Source organism: Emiliania huxleyi, assembly GCF_000372725.1.
Source record: "Emiliania huxleyi CCMP1516 unplaced genomic scaffold EMIHUscaffold_614, whole genome shotgun sequence".
NCBI lineage: Eukaryota > Haptophyta > Isochrysidales > Noelaerhabdaceae > Emiliania > Emiliania huxleyi.
This window is the reverse complement of record NW_005197393.1, coordinates 9267-27128: the sequence shown is the minus strand read 5'-3', so window position 1 is coordinate 27128 and position 17862 is coordinate 9267. Positions and strand designations below refer to the sequence as shown.

The following is a 17862-nucleotide window of genomic DNA, read 5'->3' as shown; positions in this document are numbered from 1 at the left end:
AGACTGCTCACGGGGAGGAAAGAACAGAAGCTAAGGATGGGGACGCGGTTAGGGGTGCCGTCTTCGAGTCTGGCGGCTCGCCCGGGACCAACGCTCGAGCCTCCGCCCCTCGGACGGGATCCGGAGAGCGCGCGTACCACCGCGTCGGCGGGCAGCGGAGCTGGCGGGAGCGGCACGACCGACGGCGGCGACGCGGGAGACCGGTGCGGTCGCAGCGCTGCAGAGTTGCAGCACCCCACGACCGCATCGACTGAGCGCATCGCCATGCGCGAGAGGAGGAAGTGCGGGTGCATGCCCGGGCCGTGAGGGCTGGCTGAAGCGCCGCTCGGGCGGCCGCCATCATGCGAGAGAGAAGCGGCCTCGTTCACAACTCTCAAGAACCACCTTAATAACCCACCCATTACGTCATACGGCTCGTTCGGGGACCGGACACCCCCGTGCTGCCGGTGCCGTGGCCGGCACCGGTCGAGCACCCTCCGCGGCGCACTTCCATGTGATCATTCTCCCGAGTCGCGGGTGGCGGGCTTGGGGTCAGGGGTGCGGTCGCCCGCTCCACCTCTGTGCCGGCCTCCTGGCGTCCGACGACGCGCACCTTAAACTCACTGTCTTCAGACTGTCACAACAAACCCACACCAAATGATCGCTACCACCCCTGCATGAGCCGTCGCACGTGCGCTGCGTCCTTCGCTCGCTTCTTCTTCTCGGTCCCGCCGACGAGCGTCCGCCCCTGCAGCTGCGAGGCGACCCACGCGTGGAACAGAGGCTGCGATGCGAGCCAAACGCGGTAGCGGCTCGCGCCTGCGATTCGTGGCCAGGGGGGCGTGAAGAGCGCTCGAACGCGTCCCCAGCCACCCGCGGCGGGCGGCTCGCGCCCAGCTCCGCTGGGTCGGATACGAACGGCGTCTCAAAGGGATGGTGCAGCCGCTGCTTGAAGCCGACGGCGGAGCCTGACGGCTGGGGACGTGGCGCGGACATGTCATGGGCACAAGTCGCTCGGGCCACGGCCGGGACCCACCCTCCCCTACCCCATGTTATGCGAACCCACCCTCCCCTACCCCATGGTACCCGAGGCAACCACCCCCTACCCCACGGTACCCGAACCCACTGGCCACGGCAGGGACGCGTCGTGTGTGCGGCGCCTTGGGCGTGTGGTCCACGGCCGACGTCAAGCCGACAAAGATGGGCTGTGACAGCGGCGGCGGAACCGGCGGACCGAGGCAGGCGCCCGAGGCGGCGGAGGCGGCGGAGGCGGCGGAGGCGGCGGAGGCGGCGGCGGCGGCGGCAAAGGACGACGTCCCGAACGCGCGGCTGGCAGTGTGCCACGCCTGGCCTCCCTCGCCGCCCTCGGGTGGCGGGACCACCGACGTGCGAGCCCGGAAGGTGAGGTTGATTCGCACGCCGGGCGCCTCGGCGGGCAACACCTACCACACCACCGACGGGAGGGAACCCACACTGGATTCGGTGCTCTGGAGGTGCGGTGCCAGGCGCGCAACACCCGGCGTGCACGCGCGCATCGCTCACTCACGGCACGCTCAAGAGTTGGGGCAAGAACGACAAGGGCCGACTGGACGACTGACATCCCGTCGGCGGCGCCGTTGCCGAAATCTCGCCCGGAGATCCGCGCACGTGCATGCGGTCCCCCGGCGCTTACTGGGCGAGGCGACATGCCTGCCCTTCTCTCCCCGTCTCCACGGGCGGTGTGGGTGCGCGCGGCGTGGGGGGTCGGCGGCGAGCAGCTGGCAGGCAGTCTCCACCACTCTCTCCATCCCTGTGACTGAGGGGCCTCCGTGGCTCTCACCGAGTGGTGGTAGAGCAGCTGGCAGGCATTCTCCATCACTGTGAGCGAGCCGTGCGCTAAGTGCAGCGGGGGCAGCGGCGAGTCCACGTCCGACTTGAGCCGCAGACCTAGAAGGTTCCTAGAAGGTTCCTAGAAGGTTCGTAGAAGGCGAGTCCACGTCCGACTTGAGCCGCAGACCTAGAAGGTTCCCAGAAGGTTCCTAGAAGGTTCGTAGAAGGCGAGTCCACGTCCGACTTGAGCCGCAGACCTTCACTCATAGCGATTGAATTCAGAGGAACGAACTGCTGGTTGGGTGCACGGCCGACTGGAGCCGCCGACCGAAGCGACGCGTGGCGCCGAGAGAGATCGAGGCGATCGGCGAGGTGCGTGGCGCGCCGAGAGCCGGGTCCATCTCCTGGCGAGGCGAGAGCTCGGTGCTGTGGCGGGTCCGCCGCGGAAGTTGAGAGCGCGGCGGGCGGTGCACAAATCGTGCGCGGACGAGAGGGCGTGTGCGCGCGGCGGGACATCAGCGGGTCGGGGAGGGAGGGAAGGGGGGGGGGCAGGCGGGCAGGAGAGCTCCTCGCGGTCGCTGTGCCACCCGAGCACGTCCTCCTCGCCGTACTTATTGAGCAGGCAGACGGCAAACTCGACCGCGAGGCCGGTGGTGTGCAAGTGCCACGCCTCCGCCTTGGCCTGCGGCGGAGGTGTGCGGCGGAGGTGTGCGGCGGAGGTGTGCGGCGGAGGTGTGTGTGCTGCCGGCAACGGGGCGCTTGCGAGGCGCTCTGGCCGCAAAATGGGTGCTGTTGCCGAGAGAGCGGGCCTTGGTGGCGGCGCCTTGAGCTCGAGCAACTCCGTCGTCCACGGGTGCATCTCGTCCGAGGCGTACCCGACGGCAGGCAGGTTGAGGCTGTCTGCGCGGCGCGGGCCGTGGTATTGCACGGTGGGATTGCCATACAGGGCGGTCGGGCGGCGTGAGACGGCGGAGCTGGCCCACTGAATGGCCGAGCCGCTGAAGAGGTCGTAGTACGCGTCCGCCTCTGCACGGCTCAGAAAGGCCGGGTCGTAGTACACGCACGGAATGGGCAGCGGGACGGCGTAAGAGAGCGCTGCGGCCGCCGCAGATGCTTCCGCTGAGAGCGCCGCTGCGGCCATCCGCTTCGCCTTCTTCTTGCCGTTGTCCCTCTTCTTCTTCTTTGGCTTGGCCTTGCGCGGACCCGGCGTCGCCGGAGCCGTCGGCAGCCTCCTCTCCTCGACCTTGCCCATCGAAATGCGTCGAGCTGAGAGACGTACAGCGAGAATTTGGAGGATATGGGTGCGCGGAGCGCGGCAAAAGAGAGAAACAATAATGGGACGGAAGTCAAGGGACACTGCGAAGAGAGATAGGAAGAGGCAGACTCCCTAGGGTGGGCGACGGCTAGCGCATCACACACCTCTCCTTATTAAATCCCTGTGTGGTGGCGGCGTGCCGTCCTCCCCCAGCATCCCTCCCTTGGGGTGTCTGTTTTCTTTCTTTCTTTCTTTTTAAGGGACACTCCCTGATCGTCCTTACAAGAAGATCCTGCTCGCGCAGGTGGGGACCCTGTCCTTCTCCCACCCCTTGTTTGGTGTGTCCGTTTTATTTATTTATTTATTTAAGGGACACTCTTCATTTATTTGAAGAATCAAAAGCGCAAAAGAAAACATCCGGCCTATTGTTTTCCCACTTGACAGACGGCAGCGGCGTCTCAGAACGAGGCCGAGGAGAGCAATGAGTCAGAGGATGAAACAGCAGGAGAAAGAACGAGGACGAGAGTGGGAAGAACGCGAGGTGGCATGAAGGTCGCTGCGAGAATTGGTGAGAAACTGCGAAGAGAGATAGGAAGTGGTAGACGCCCGAGGGTGGGCGACGGCTAGCACCACACCTCTCGCTGTCTTCGCACGAAAATCACAAGGCGCCAAAACGGGGGGGTCCGAATAAGATACATCTTGCACACACTATGATTGGGCGTCTTCTGCGGCGCAGTCCCTTTGATGGGAGGCCCCCAGCGCCCAGGGTGGAGGGTGGGGGCCGCCTCGTCGAACCCCTAAGCTAGCCAGGGTTTCGAGCGGAGGGTGCCCCGGATTCATCTATCCGTTGGGCCCCGGTACCTGCATTAGAACTGATCATCGAATAAATAAATAAAAACGCACACCTCTCTACTGTGAGATCGCAAGGGCGGGGGCCTGTTCCTTTTTACCCATCTCACAGTAGAGAGGTGTCCGTTTTTATTTATTTATTTGAGGGCGAACAAGATGTGGGGGCGCACTGGGGGGTTCCACGCACCGCGTGGCGGCCCGTTTTCAAACGTGCTCACGGCGTCACGGGCCCCGCTCTCGTCACACATACGGCGCGGAACAGTTAGGCTCCACGCCAGCATCTCTTGTGCGCTGTGGACTCGCGGTTATGGACCAAGGGAGAGGGGCGTGTGGCCAACTGATGGCCATCACGGGAATGGCTCACTGTGCCGCGGGACGCACTCGCATTGGTCAACAGGTCGGGTGGAGAAGAGCATCTGGCGGCCCGCCACGGGGCACGAGCAGGTGCCGAGCCCGCCGATGGCGCACTCCTCGCCGTCAGTGCGAACGCTGCACTGTGAGACTACATCATTTGTGCACGGCCCGCCGGCGAGACCTGCGAGGAGCGGGTTTACGTAGAGCAATCCGTCCGGATTGTACTTGCAGCGGACCTGCTTCAGCTTGTTGATCCAAAAGTCGGTCGAGAGTTCTGCGAGACTTGGAGAGGGAGTCCAAAATGCCGAGGCGCTTTTCAGGGAGTTGACTCCGGCGTAGAACTGCGCAAACTCTCGGCGGACGGAACTTGAGCAACTCGCGAACCGTGAGCGACGCGTCCTCCTCGGGGGCCAGCGCTTCGCACACAACGAGCGGCCACGCCTGGTACATCTTGCTAAACGACATGCGGAGCTGGCCGTAGAGAGAGCTGTTCGAGGCGTACACCTTTAGCCCTGCCTCACGGCACGCCAACGCGGCATCCTCGTCCTGTACCTGTACAGCGGAGGCGAGCCCGACGACGAGAAGAGAGGCAAGACCTTTCATGATCCGCCGAGACAGTCTCCCGATTGCACCTGCAGGTAGAAAGCAGTTTAGACACCCAGGGAGGCGTGTGTGGTGTGGGGTCGCCGGCTGGGAGCGGTTTAGTAAGGGCGTCTACGCCCTTAGGTTTAGGCTGCGGTGGGGACCGCGATGGACGGTCCCCCGACTCAGTCGAGGGAGGTGGGCGCGCTGGGTCCGTCCGCACCTACTCTACCCTGGTTCGGTCGGGGTCAGGGGCACGCGCACCTGCGGTGCTCCCGGATACCCGGAGCTCCCGGATACCCGGAGCGGAGCGCGGTTTCGTTTGATGAGCGCTTCATTTGGTGTCAAAGCGGCGGGCACTAAAAAATCGTAGCGCGCACCGCCTCGGTATACAAAATCCTCCCAGGGTTGTCTGTTTTCTTTCTTTTTACAAAATGCGCCTGCGGGCGGACCCTCACAGATCAACTGGCGCGCACTGCAAAAAGAGAAAATGCGCACAAGTCAACAACAGTCAACACATGACAAGCGATCCCAACAGCGATTGTGGGGACTACATGATTCGTTTGGGAGAGAGAGATTTTTAGCAATACCAATACCAAACAACTCACAGAGAGATTTTTAGCAAACAACTCAACAAACATGCCATTGTTTCATAACATCGATGGAAGGCTACAGTCTGTTGCGGGCATTAAGAAAGCGTCCCATTAAGAAATCCTACCAAGCAATTTCCGCGAAAATCTAAGAAACCACGGCGCGCCGCAGGCGCGGCCCCAAGAAAGAAAGGGCCCACACACGAGTGTGAACAGGAGCCCCGCTCAAATTTTCTCTTCGCCTGCGGCGCGCGCACTTGTCATTTTGCCCAAGTCTGCGGTGTTCTGGGCGGTGTGGATGGAGGTGTGTGCGTCTTCCTGTCATCCCAAGACTGCTGACTGGCGCATCGAGCGCTTCCTTATTGTCATTTTACCTAAAAATTCCTAGATCCCGGCTGACCTGGGGTGCCGGCCGAAGCTAAGAAAACACGGCGTGGGGTGGGTGGGGTGGGTGGAAAGGCTTAGAAACGGCGGCGTGCCGCGGGATCCTGTTTATCTTAATGCCCGCAACAGACTGTAAGCTCAAAACTAAAAACAAAAGGGAGCGGGGGGCGCCCAGTAGGGCGCCGGCGCCCCAGCGTAGCTGCAGGGCCTCGTGTCGCCCTCCTTTTGGTTTAAAAAAAAATAAACCACGACGAGGCCGCTCCCGCCGCCGCCTCGCCCGAGCAAGCGCCGCCCGCACCGCCCGCGGCCGCCTCACCACAATGCCCTCCACACGGCAGCAGCCCGCGGCGGAGGCCGCGCGCTCGCCAGACTTCTCCTCGCTCCCGGACGAGATCCTGCTCAACGTCGTCGGTGGCGCATCCGGCTCGGCTCGCAAGCTCACCTATGCGTCGCTGTTTGCCTTTGGCGCCTCCTGCAAGACGTTGCAACGAATCACGAACGATGGCCGCTTGTGGCAGCATATCAAGTTTCTGAGCAAGAAATCACGCCACAAGCTGTCCGACGCCCAGCTCCGAGCGCTCCTGACGCGTGTGGACGCCCGCTCCCACACGAAGTCCATCTCGCTCAGAGGCTGCGTCTCGGTCACGGGGAGCGGGCTGTCCCCGCTGCAGGGCTCTGTCGCGCTGCTCTCCGCCGATCTGCGGCGCGCATCCTCCGAGCACAGGCACCCTCGCGCCCTCGATGGCGGAGAGGTGGCGCGGATCGTGAAGCCGATGGCCCAGCTCGCAGAGCTGTTGTTGGACTGGGTGGACGCGAGCAGGCCCCACTTTGTCGTCGCAAGCCAAGGGGACATGACCCGAAACAATATGTGCGACAGCTGCGTCGATGTGATCAACCCTACAAAGATCGTGAGGACGAAGCCATGCAAATGCTGCGAGATGTACTTCTGCGCGTCGTGCAGAGCGGCGCACTGGAGCACGTGCGAACGGTGCAAGCGGCGCAAGCGCTGCCTGCCTTGCCTAGAGTACAATGCCGAGGACCAGGTGTGGGACGACCACGGCAGACTGTGCGAACGCTGCTCCGAGGAGGCTGAGGAGATCGAAGATGATCCTTTTAGAGCCGTACTCTGACACGATTGGTGACTCTTTCTTGACTCCTTCCTCCTCGTTACCGGGGGGCTCTATGTGCGCACGCAGGCAGAGTCGACGTAGTGGTACCGTAGTCAAAGTATTCCACACGGGTATATGGGACATACACGAGTCTCGAGGAGTTTTGTTACGTACAGAGCTTTCTCGCAATACTCAAAAGCTCGCCCCGAGGGGCGCCCCATCCGCGTCTCCCAGCCAGACCGAGCCGCTCACGGCGCCCACCGGCAGGCCGTACCGCAGCAGCGTCACGCGGAAGGGCAGCGGCGCGCCCGGCAGCAAGCCGTCCAGCGGCACCGCGCCCTGCCCGAGCAGCGCGCCGGACGAGTGCTTCTTCACCTCGCCGTCCCTCTTGCAGCGACCGGACCGCAGCGCGAGGAGCAGTGGCCGCCGCCGCAGCTGCGCGGGCCGCACGGCAAACGTCCGGGCCGGCGCCGCGTTTGGCTCGAACCGGATCGGCGAGTCGGCAGACCAGCCGCCGCGCGCCTCGGCGGCGCTCTCCTTGCGCGGCTGGTCGAGCAGCTCGCCGTGGAGGGAGAGGGAGAGCGGCACCGCCTCGTCGGCAAGCGCGGCTGCGAGCAGCGCGGCGCAGGCGGCGCCCGACAGCTGCAGCTCCACATCCTCCAGGCGCAGAGTCAGCGCCTCCGAAGCGCGGTCGGGCTGCTCAAAGGCGCGCGCCACGCCTCTGCCCGCGCCCGATGCCACCGCGCGAGCGTCCGCTAGCGCGCGCCGACGGCCGTGCGGCGCCGCGGAATCCTCCGCGAAGTGTGCAAGCGTGCCCGCGCAGCTCGCCCCTCGGCTGGCCAGCTCAGTCCGCCCCTCGTCCGCACGGCACGGAGAGCAGGGAGGGCACTCGGCATCGTGTGCGTCGGCGGCGGAGGGGGCGACCTCGAAGGCTGCTCGCAGCGGCGTGTGGTCCTAGAAGCAGAATACGCCAACCTCAGGGCGCGAGTACGGTGTTGTGCAGCGCCTTCAGAGCACCGCGTGAAGACAACGGAGAGGAGGACAGTGAATACAGCGGAGTGCGGGTGAAGACAGCGGAGTGCGTGTCCTCTCGGGCGCCAGTTGGAGTACAAGAACCCGTACTCAGCTTCTGGGCGTGTGTGCCGCCAGATATGGGGAGATATGGGGGGAGATATGCGGAGATATTCCGCTTCTAGGCGTGCGGTCCGACGAGACGAGCGACGGCTCGGTCGCATACTCGAGCGGAGTGACGCTGCCCGGGCGGAGGGAGCGGTAGAGCACGCGGTCGCAATACGACGGCGCCTGGTTCCGCCTACCCGACACCGGTGCCGCTGGGTGCGGTGCGACCGCGCTCCCTCCCCTCGGCGGGCGGCGTATGCTTGTTCGAGAGCTGGCGCGGCCCGCCAATCCCCACCTCCCAGCGGTACGTGGGCGCGAAGCCGATGCGAGGCTCGCAAAAGCCGTGGGCGCAGCGCCCGTCCGCCGCCTCGCGCCGGAGCTGGTCCTGAGGTCAGGTCAGGTGCGGTAAGCTTCTCCACACACACACAAGGTGGGGGGCATAGGCCGGGCAGCTCTCTCTCTCTCTCTCTCTCTCTCTCTCTCTCTCTCTCTCTCTCTCTCTCTCTCTCTGTGTGTGTGTGTGTGTGTGTGTGTGTGTGTGTGTGTGTGTGTGTGCCTGCGCGAGCAGGCAGCGGAGCGAGGCCAGGTTGGGCGCCCTCCCGACCGAGGTGCCTCCCTCCGCCGCCTCGTGAGGGGTGCCGATCGCACAGCCGACGCCGCTGTCCGGCGGCGCGGTCGGCCCGTGCGGCGGCGGCGACGCGGCGATGCGCATGGCGTGCTCCGCCGCAACTTGGAAGGGGGCGTCGACCCGGTAGTTGAGGTCCCCAAACAGAAAGCAGTGGTCGAAGCGGTCCGAGAGCTCCAGGCCGCCCCGCCTACCATACCTCCAGAGTCTCGAATCCAGTGTGGGTTCAGTCCCGTGGGTGGTGTGGTAGCAGGGCGTTGAGCCGCCCCCGCCTGTCGCTCGGCGCGCGGTCTCCGGTGCGGTGCCACTCTTGGAGTGGCGTCTGCCCTGCTAGCTCCCGCCGTCTCGATGCCACATCTCCGCTATGTACCGGCCGTCTCTCGGCTATGTCGCGGCTATGTCTCGGCTATGTCTCGGCTGTGTCTCGGCTATGCCCCCGCCGGCCGAGCGGCATTGTCCCGATGACGTCGGCGATGTTTGCGTTCCGCTCGGCCACCTTCTCCGGCCGCGCCGCGAGGTGAGCGTTGATGAAGGCGAACGAGTCGCCGGCGAGCCGCAGCGCGACGCCGACGGCGCCCTTGTTTCCGTAGACGTGGCCGATGCCGGTGGCGCGGTAGCCTGGCGAATGACCACGGCCGGGCTTGGGGGCATCGAACCGTTGCTCATGGATGCGAGTGCTGCTGAGTGCAGTGATCTCAGCAGAGTACAGCCGAGCGCATGCCGCCTCGCGAGCGATGGGACATCGGGGGCCTGCATCCGGCATCAAGGCCACTCCTCTCCGCCTTGTAGTCGGCCAGTGGCTGCCGTCGCCGTCTCTCCCTTCTCGACTGTCTGTGCTTGTGCGTGTTGGGCCCGGGGCTGTGCTTTTGCGTGGACACACTCACACGGTGGCAAGGGGTTGCATCTAGGCGCGGTAGCCGGTATCGACGGCCGAGAGCTCGTGCGCGAGGTCCGCCTTTATCAGGGTCAGGGTCAGGGTCAGGGTCAGGGTCAGGGTCAGGGTCAGGGTCAGGGTCAGGGTCAGGGACCGGGACAGGGACAGGGTCAGGGTCAGGGTCAGGGTCAGGGTCAGGGTCAGGGTCAGGGACCGGGTCAGGGACAGGGTCAGGGTCAGGGTCAGGGTCAGGGTCAGGGTCAGGGTCAGGGTCAGGGTAAGGGTCAGGGTCAGGGTCAGGGTCAGGGACAGGGACCGGGACCGGGACAGGGACAGGGTCAGGGTCAGGGTCAGGGTCAGGGTCAGGGTTTGGGTTAGGTTTAGCGCCCGCACGAAGACGTGGAGCCGCATCGCGACGAGGCTGACGGAGGCGACGGAGAGGTAGCCAGCCGAGCTGCTGGACCCCCCGCCCGGCGCAGCAGGTGCGCCGAGGCAGTCTTGCAGCTGCGCTCGCAAGTCGCCGCCACCCGGCGCCTCCTGCACTCCGACTGCGACGAGCGCGGCGTCGGTGTCCCCGAGCCACTTGCCGAGCGCTCCCCGAGGCGGCGGCGCGCCGCCCATGTTCCACGTGGCGACCAGCACCCGCGTGACAGGCGAGGCCCGGGCGGCCGGAGCAGCCAGGCCAAGGCGGCGCATGGACGAGCTGAGCGCGAACACAAAGCTCTCGCGCTCGAGTCCTGTGGCGAACTCGTACTGCCGCCGACAGAGGCGGGCCCCGTCGATGCAGCCCAGCACCACGCCGTGCGAGCCAGCGGTTCGCTCGACGCTCGCGACGGAAGCCACCGGCGTCTCGAACTTGACGCTGCCGTCGGGCTTCAGCTGGCGAATGACGCCGGCCGGGTCGTCGATGATGAGCAGCCGAGACTTTCGCAGCCCAGCTCGGTTGACTTTGAGGGTGCGGTAAACCTCCAGCGAGCCGTCCGCGGCACCCGCGACGTGACAAGGGAGAGAGTTGTCGGGTGGCGGCAGCGCGAGAGAGCTGGCTGCGGCGGCATCGTCGCAACAGTGCGCCTCCGAGGTTCGGGTGCTGGCGCGGAACTGCCCGTGCTTCTCGCCCCAGGAGCGGACTCGCACGTGGAAGCGGCCCATGCGACCGCGACTGGCGTCGCTAGCGCCTCGTTTGAGCCGCCTCTTCCGGCCGGTCCGAAAACAAGAATTTTGCTCGCCCCTGGCACGGACTGGCGCGACGTTGCGCAAGGCGAAAGAAGCCGCGAGAACAAGGGACCGGCAGGCGGCGGCGTCGCAGGACGAGGCAGAAGAGAACGACGCGACAGAGGAGGAAGTGACAAGGGAGAGACCGACGAGAGTGGGACGGCCGCGAGGTGGCATGAAGGTTGCAGCGAGAAGCGGCGAGAGACTGCGAAAAGAGATACGAAGAGGCAGACTCCCCAGGGTGGGCGACGGCTAGCGCACCACACTCCTCTCCTTAAAATCTCTGTGTGGTGGCGGCGTGCCGTTCTCCCATCCCGCCCTTGGGTTGTGTGTTTTCTTTCTTTCTTTCTAGGCTGACCCGTGTGCGGGGTAACCCGCGCACGGGGAAGCTTCACGGGTTCGAGCCGTCAAACATTGAGCAGCGGAGGTGTGCCGAGGGGGACCGGGAGGCGGTAAGCCGTCGTCGCCCGGCGCTGCATGCAGCACCGTGGCGATGGCGCTAAGAGGTTCCTCTTTTCCGCGCCCCCCCCGCAAGGCGCGCGATACACAAACGCCCTACCTACCTACCTATCCCCAGCCAGGCCGCGGCGCAGCGAAGCGAAAAAAGAGGAAAATAGGGGGTACTACCTACCTATTGCAGGGCCCTTTTGGGCGAAACAAGACCAACCTACCTACCTATCTGGGAGGGGCCAGGTAGGTAGGTAGGTAGAAAGGTGAAGAACAGCCAGGCTCGGACTGGACACCAACGCGGTATGGGTGGACGCGAGACAGATGATGACGACACGCACGAGCGACACACAGACACAAACAAGCTCACAAGACACACAGCCAGCTGGCTGCCACACACCCGGAGTTGGCGTACACATAGGGGCCAGCCAGTGAGGCACTTGGAGCACTTGGAGTGCAGTCGGCAACCGCACACCCAGGGCCGGAGGCAGACCCCCTTGAAAAACTACTCTCGTGAGGCTGTGAAAGCACGCCCACCCTACTCGAGTAGCGGGATTGGGCTCTCAGGGAACTGCAGCCCTCGATGGTACGCCTCAAGGCGATTTGAGCTGCACCGCCGACCGGCTCCCGGCGGCCAGCCTGACGGCCGCGGAAGCTGCGCCTCGGGATCCGGGTCTAGACTGAGGTGCCACGCTGTGCTTTCCGGGCGCGGAGGCGCCACGCGCGCTCGCTCGGCGCCGAGGTGACCTGCCGCTCGACGCCCTCGTTCGAGCGTCATATCGGGCACACCACCGCCTCACGCGCTCCCGCTGCCGCTGCTAGGCTGCCTGAGCGAGAGCTGGTGATAGTACGATCACGCCGACCAGCTACACGCGCCGCTACGCGCGCAGGTGCCCCGACACGCCCTGCCAACGCCCGGCGTCGAGCGTCGTCGCTCGCGCTCTCCACACACACACAGCCGCGCGCGCGCCCACACGACGCCCGGCGCGCACACCCACGCTCGCGCACACCAATCTCGCTACTGTGACGCGCGTCGGGGAGCGGCGAGCGCTGCGCGCCGCGTCGCGACGCGTCGGCAGCCGCGGTGACGCCTCACCCAGCGCACGCCCGCGCGCCGCAGGTGCTCTCGCTCGCCAATCGCCTCGCCGCCCCGGGCGGGAGCGGCGGCCGCGCGCCGCGGATCGGGCGCCGGCCGGCGCGGGGCGGCCGCGCCGGCGCGGGGCGGCGCGACGCGGCCGAGACTCAGCCAGAAATGTTGCCCGCAATGGCTTGGATGGCGCCCAGCGGCAGCGGCGCCGCCGGCTGGCCCGCCGCGGCGGCGGGCGCCGCCGGCTGGCCCGCCGCGGCGGCGGGCGCGGCCGGCTGGCCCGCCGCGGCGGCGGGCGCGGCCGCAGGGCCGGCGGTGCGCCTGCGCTTCATCTCCGCCACGACGGCGGCGCGCTTCGCCTCCACCTCCTTCGCTGCGCCGTCGAGGCGCTCCAGCTCCGCCTCATGCATCTCGATGGCGTCTGAGGCCGCCTCTGCGCGGTTGCCCCTGCTAACCTGCCCAAACTGCAGCTGCCAGAGCGTCTGGCTCGCGGCCTCTCGCTGGGTCGCGAGCCTCTCTGCCTCAGTTTGTAGTTTGGCCAGCGCCGCTTGCTTCGCCGCGTACTCTTCGCGCGAGAGCGCCCACGGCCACAGCTCGGCGCCGCTTGGGGCAGCCGGCGCAGCTCCCGCCGCTGCCGCCGGCGCAGCAGCCCCCGCCGCGCGCCCGCCCGCCGCGCCGCCGCTGCCGCCGCCCCGCGCAACCACCGCCGCCGCCGCCGCGTCAAGGCTGAGCGCATCCAACGACCTCACACCCGCCAGTGGTGCCGTCTGCCTGAGGGTGGAAAAGGCGTCGAGGCCAAGTACCCTTTCCGAGGCGGCCAAGTTCAACCACTTGCCTCACCCTTTTACTGGCGACTACCAGCGCAGCATTCTGATCCACCTCATGCTGGCTCACCAAGCACTGCGTCTCCAGGCGCCAGGAGAACGCGCCACGGCGACCCTCCGTGTCGACCAGGAGGCTGCCAACCAGGCGAGCCTGTGCAACGCACAGGTGCCGCTGATGGCCGTTTCGCCGTGGGTCCGCACACCAGCGGGCACATCTGCAGCTGTGCTGCGGAAGGAAATCAAGGCCCTCTCTGCAGCACATGACGACATTAGCACCCATCTGCGCTTGGTGCAGCAAGAGAGTGACAATATCTTACGGTCGCTGCGGGAGAAGCAGGTAGCACTTTTGCGCGAGGAGAGGCGAGCTGCGGGTCGCGAGGACACAACTAGCCGCCGGCTGAGCACTGCGTTTTCGACAGCGCAAGAGTTCGAGCCAATGGATGAGGACTGAGTGTACATGTTTTATGACAAATCTACCATCGAGCCACCGACAGCGGACGACTGAGTCCCGCGCGCGCACACACATCGCGCACACCAGTCACAACATCTCAAGACTCAACCCGTCCCTCTGTGCAGCAACGAGAGGGAGCGAGGCAGCGCACCTCGCTGCGGCCGCTGCGACAGCGCGACAGACATTCATCCGCGGCCACCCTCACCACAAGGGCGGGCCAGCCGGCCCGTGCATCTCCCGCCCGCCAATCCTCGGGCGAGCGAACGGCAAACAGGCGCAGGCCCGCGACTGTGCTGTGAGTGGCGCCAATGCTTCCCACGCCTCGCGGCGCGCGGAATGCGCACGGTGGAGACACGGATCAGCAGTACGTAGGCGCGACTGCACGCGCGAGCTGTGTGCGCGTGCCGAGAGCGGATAGACCGCGGTCTAGGCCACGGTGCCGCGCCGTCCTGCAGCTGCGCCGGCTGGCTACTGCAGCCCGCACCGCCGTCTGAGTGGCCGCGTCGCGCCGCCCCGCGCCGGCGCGGCCGCCCCGCGCCGGCCGGCGCCCGATCCGCGGCGCGCGGCCGCCGCTCCCGCCCGGGGCGGCGAGGCGATTGGCGAGCGAGAGCACCTGCGGCGCGCGGGCGTGCGCTGGGTGAGGCGTCACCGCGGCTGCCGACGCGTCGCGGCGCGGCGCGCAGCGCTCGCCGCTCCCCGACGCGCGTCACAGTAGCGAGATTGGTGTGCGCGAGCGTGGGTGTGCGCGCCGGGCGTCGTGTGGGCGCGCGCGCGGCTGTGTGTGTGTGGAGAGCGCGAGCGACGACGCTCGACGCCGGGCGTTGGCAGGGCGTGTCGGGGCACCTGCGCGCGTAGCGGCGCGTGTAGCTGGTCGGCGTGATCGTACTATCACCAGCTCTCGCTCAGACAGCCTAGCAGCGGCAGCGGGAGCGCGTGAGGCGGTGGTGTGCCCGATATGACGCTCGAACGAGGGCGTCGAGCGGCAGGTCACCTCGGCGCCGAGCGAGCGCGCGTGGCGCCTCCGCGCCCGGAAAGCACAGCGTGGCACCTCAGTCTAGACCCGGATCCCGAGGCGCAGCTTCCGCGGCCGTCAGGCTGGCCGCCGGGAGCCGGTCGGCGGTGCAGCTCAAATCGCCTTGAGGCGTACCATCGAGGGCTGCAGTTCCCTGAGAGCACTTGCCCCCGAAGGTAAGTGCGTCTGATTCACAGCTTAGGAGAGTATTGAAAAACACAGGCTCTAGGAATCTACGGCCAGCTCCGCGCCGGGCGCGCCAGCATGCGCCGCTTTAGCCGCTTCGACCTCCTCCACATCCCGGCGGCGGAGCTCTCCGCTGCCTTCCGGAAGCGGCTTGCCAGCCACCGCGCTGCGCTCGGCGCGCTGCGCTTGCCCGCTGCGTTCGATGACGCCACCGGCCACCTCGTGCGCGGCTGGGACGAGGCCTCTGCCCAGTCGTCCGACGCCGACGCTCTCGCGGCAGCAGACGCCAGCGCGGGCCGTGCGGTCGCAGCGATCCGCTCCCTGGAGCCGGCCATCCGCTCGTCTCCGTCCGCGCAGGCGCTGCTACACGGCACCTTCTCTGCCATCATCGGCGCCCGCGCTCTCGTCCAATCCGCCGCCGCGGGCGCCAGCCCCGAGGCTCGACGGGGTATGCTCCTCGAGGGCAGCCTCCTCTCCTCTCTCTGCGCCGACGTCATTGAGGACGCCCGCGCGTTTTGCCGCGAGAAGTACGGCGACAGCCCAGAGGTGCGGCTGCAGCGGGTGGTGGCGAGCGGCGGCGGGGACGAGCCCGGCACGGGCGGCCGAGCGAGCGGCGAGGAGGGCGGCGAGGTAGCCCAAGCAGACGGCGTGCTCGTCGCTCCCTTTGTCGGCTTTGCGCTGCACGAGCTGCTGAAGAATGCGATGGGAGCGCACTGCCGCTCGGTCGGCGCCGACTGTCTCGACCGGCTGCCTCCGGTGATCGTGCGGCACGGATCGAGGGGCGGTGCCGCCTTTGTCGGCGTCACGGACGCGGGCGGCGGCCTCGCCGGCGCGCCCGAGGAGGCGTTGCGCTTCCTCCACTCGACAAACCCGGCAGAGGGAGCCTAGATGCGGGGAGGAGCCGAGATATAGCCGAGATACAGCCGAGGTATAGCCGAGGTAGAGTCCGTGCGGCCGCGCAGGAACGCGCCTCAAGCGCACGCACCTCCACTGCAGCAGCCGCTGCAGCCACGGCAGTAGCCTCTGGTCCGTGTCCTTGTGTCCCGAGCAGCTCGAGAGGACGCGTGTTCAGCCGTATTCGCTGTATTCAGCTGCACTCGCTGTGTTTGCAGCAGTTGTGCTCGCACGATGCTCTGAATGCACTGCATGATACCGCTTTCCCGCCCTGACTCTGTTGCATTCATGCCGTAGGAGCGGGAGCCAAATTACACCTACTCGCGCGCCTTCGGCGCCCCCTCTTGCCGAGGGCTTCGGCATGAAACCGTGAGCAGCGTCTCTTCACACTTGCACCCGTGAACAGGCGCACCTTTCGAGGGCCTCGGCATGGGCTTGCCGCTCGCCGCACTGCACGCGCGCTACCACGGCGGGGAGCTGCACCTCCGCCCCGCCGGCCAGGCGGGCTGCCACGCCGCCTTCTCGCTGCGCGTCGCGGCCGACGCCGCCGAGCCCGAGGGGGAGGAAGGGGTGTCGTGGCAGTCCGCGGAGAGGTGACGACGCTGGGTTTTGTCTATTGCGCGTTTTGCCCGCGCGGGCGCCGGCACAGCCACAGGCCTCAGGTTTATTTAACGTTTTCGCGCGCTCGTTGTATGTACTAAGTACGTGGCTGGGTTCACAGCGATTGTAGGAAAAAAAGGGTCTAAAGAGACAAATTAAAAGTTTTCAAAAGGGGCGCAAGTTACGCGGCGAGGGAAAAGGGAGCAAAGAGGGGCACCAAAAGGGACAAAAGGGACGCGGTCACGCCAGCGGCTGGCAGCGGTGGTCAGGGCGACCAAGCCGGCGATCCCGCTACAAAGGGGAGACAAGGAACACTTGACAATCGCGGCCTTCCGACTCGCGCCTCCGCCTCACTGGCACTATTGTAGCCCTGGCCGGTGCGCGTGTGAAGTTTAAGTTCCGGAGTAAAAATTCGAACGCGTTCTCTCACGGTGACAAAAAAATGTCCACCTCTGAGGCACCTCCGGAGGCAGGCCGCCGCACGCCGGCGACACAGCTCCAGCTGTCGAACTGACCCGCAGCTCCTCTCAGAGCGGGAACTGTGACAAAAGTTGATAGAGGCGGTTGTCAGGAACCATCATACGGATCACATGGTGGCTCTCTCATGACGGGAGACCGACCGACCACTCCTGGGTGGCACTGCCACCGGTGTCGCTCGACGTCCTGTCGACAGCGTGCCGACAGCGACACAGACCATGTGGGACGCGTCGAGTATCGACCTCTACTGCTTACCCAGCCTTCGAGTGTATCCTGGCTGTGGCCCCACACCCACTGGTGTCCATCTCAGAGACCGCAGGAGGTCATGAGGGTCGACGGGAGTGCCAACCCCACAATGCCTAAAAACCCAGCCCAGTACTAAATTCACTCCACCTGTGACGGTGTGAGAGCTGAGACCGCGGCGCGCGATCTCGAATTGAGAGCGCCAGTTAATGATCATGAAAGCCGACGCGAGCGACGTTTTGAGCATGGTTTCTGCATACTAGACATGTGGAGAGAGCGCACAATGCAATTTGCAGCTGTGCAGAGGAGAGAGCAGGACACCGCCTGAGGGGTGGCCCGTCTACCGTCTACCGGTAGACTGGGGTAGACTGGGGTAGACGGTAGACCATTTGGTAGACGAGTCTACCGCAGTCTACCGGTAGACCGTAATGAACCTACGACACCAGTCTACCGGTAGACTTGGTAGACCGCGGTAGACTCGTCTCCCACTTTTTCAGCCGCCGAACGGTAGACCGCCGCCGCCGGACGGTAGACCGCCTCGGCCAGTTGAATATGCAGCCTCCAGTTCTCCACTCTGGCGCCACTTTGGCAGACGAGCGCCGGCAGATGCCCTCGCGGTGTGAATAACATGGCTGTGAACGGGTGCTAGTTCTACCTCTTGGCCCGGCAGCAGATTGTGGACAACCAAACGCCCACACCTCAGCAAACACATTTTCCTGCAGCGACATGTCGCTTGATACTCTCCCAACGGAGCTCCTGACGCGCATCACGACCGCGTGCAAGGCCACGGGCGCCCTCTCGCTCCAACGCACCTCCGAGAGCTTGCGCGAGGTTGTGAGGGCCACCGCGCTCGAAGCACAGCAGCCGGAGCTGCTGCGCCTCGCTCAGCGTCGCCTCGAC

The 17862-nt window shown here is 65.9% G+C and overlaps 2 protein-coding genes across 2 annotated transcripts; one reads left to right on the top strand and one right to left on the bottom strand.

Annotated features, from left to right (window-relative positions):
* Window positions 1-670: 670 nt before the first annotated feature.
* Window positions 671-3040, bottom strand: EMIHUDRAFT_120329 (hypothetical protein; the record flags this gene model as incomplete). The annotated part of the gene is made up of 4 exons (XM_005763862.1): window positions 671-798; window positions 1214-1421; window positions 1799-1916; window positions 2376-3040. Coding segments are annotated over 4 exons (1119 nt in total), but the record flags the coding sequence as incomplete, so codon positions are not given.
* An 11786-nt stretch (window positions 3041-14826) lies between these two features.
* Window positions 14827-16239, top strand: EMIHUDRAFT_247896 (hypothetical protein; the record flags this gene model as incomplete). Its single annotated transcript, XM_005763861.1, has 2 exons — window positions 14827-15532; window positions 16049-16239. The coding sequence occupies 2 exons, from the start codon at window positions 14827-14829 to the stop codon at window positions 16237-16239; spliced, it is 897 nt and encodes a 298-aa protein (XP_005763918.1).
* Window positions 16240-17862: the final 1623 nt, after the last annotated feature.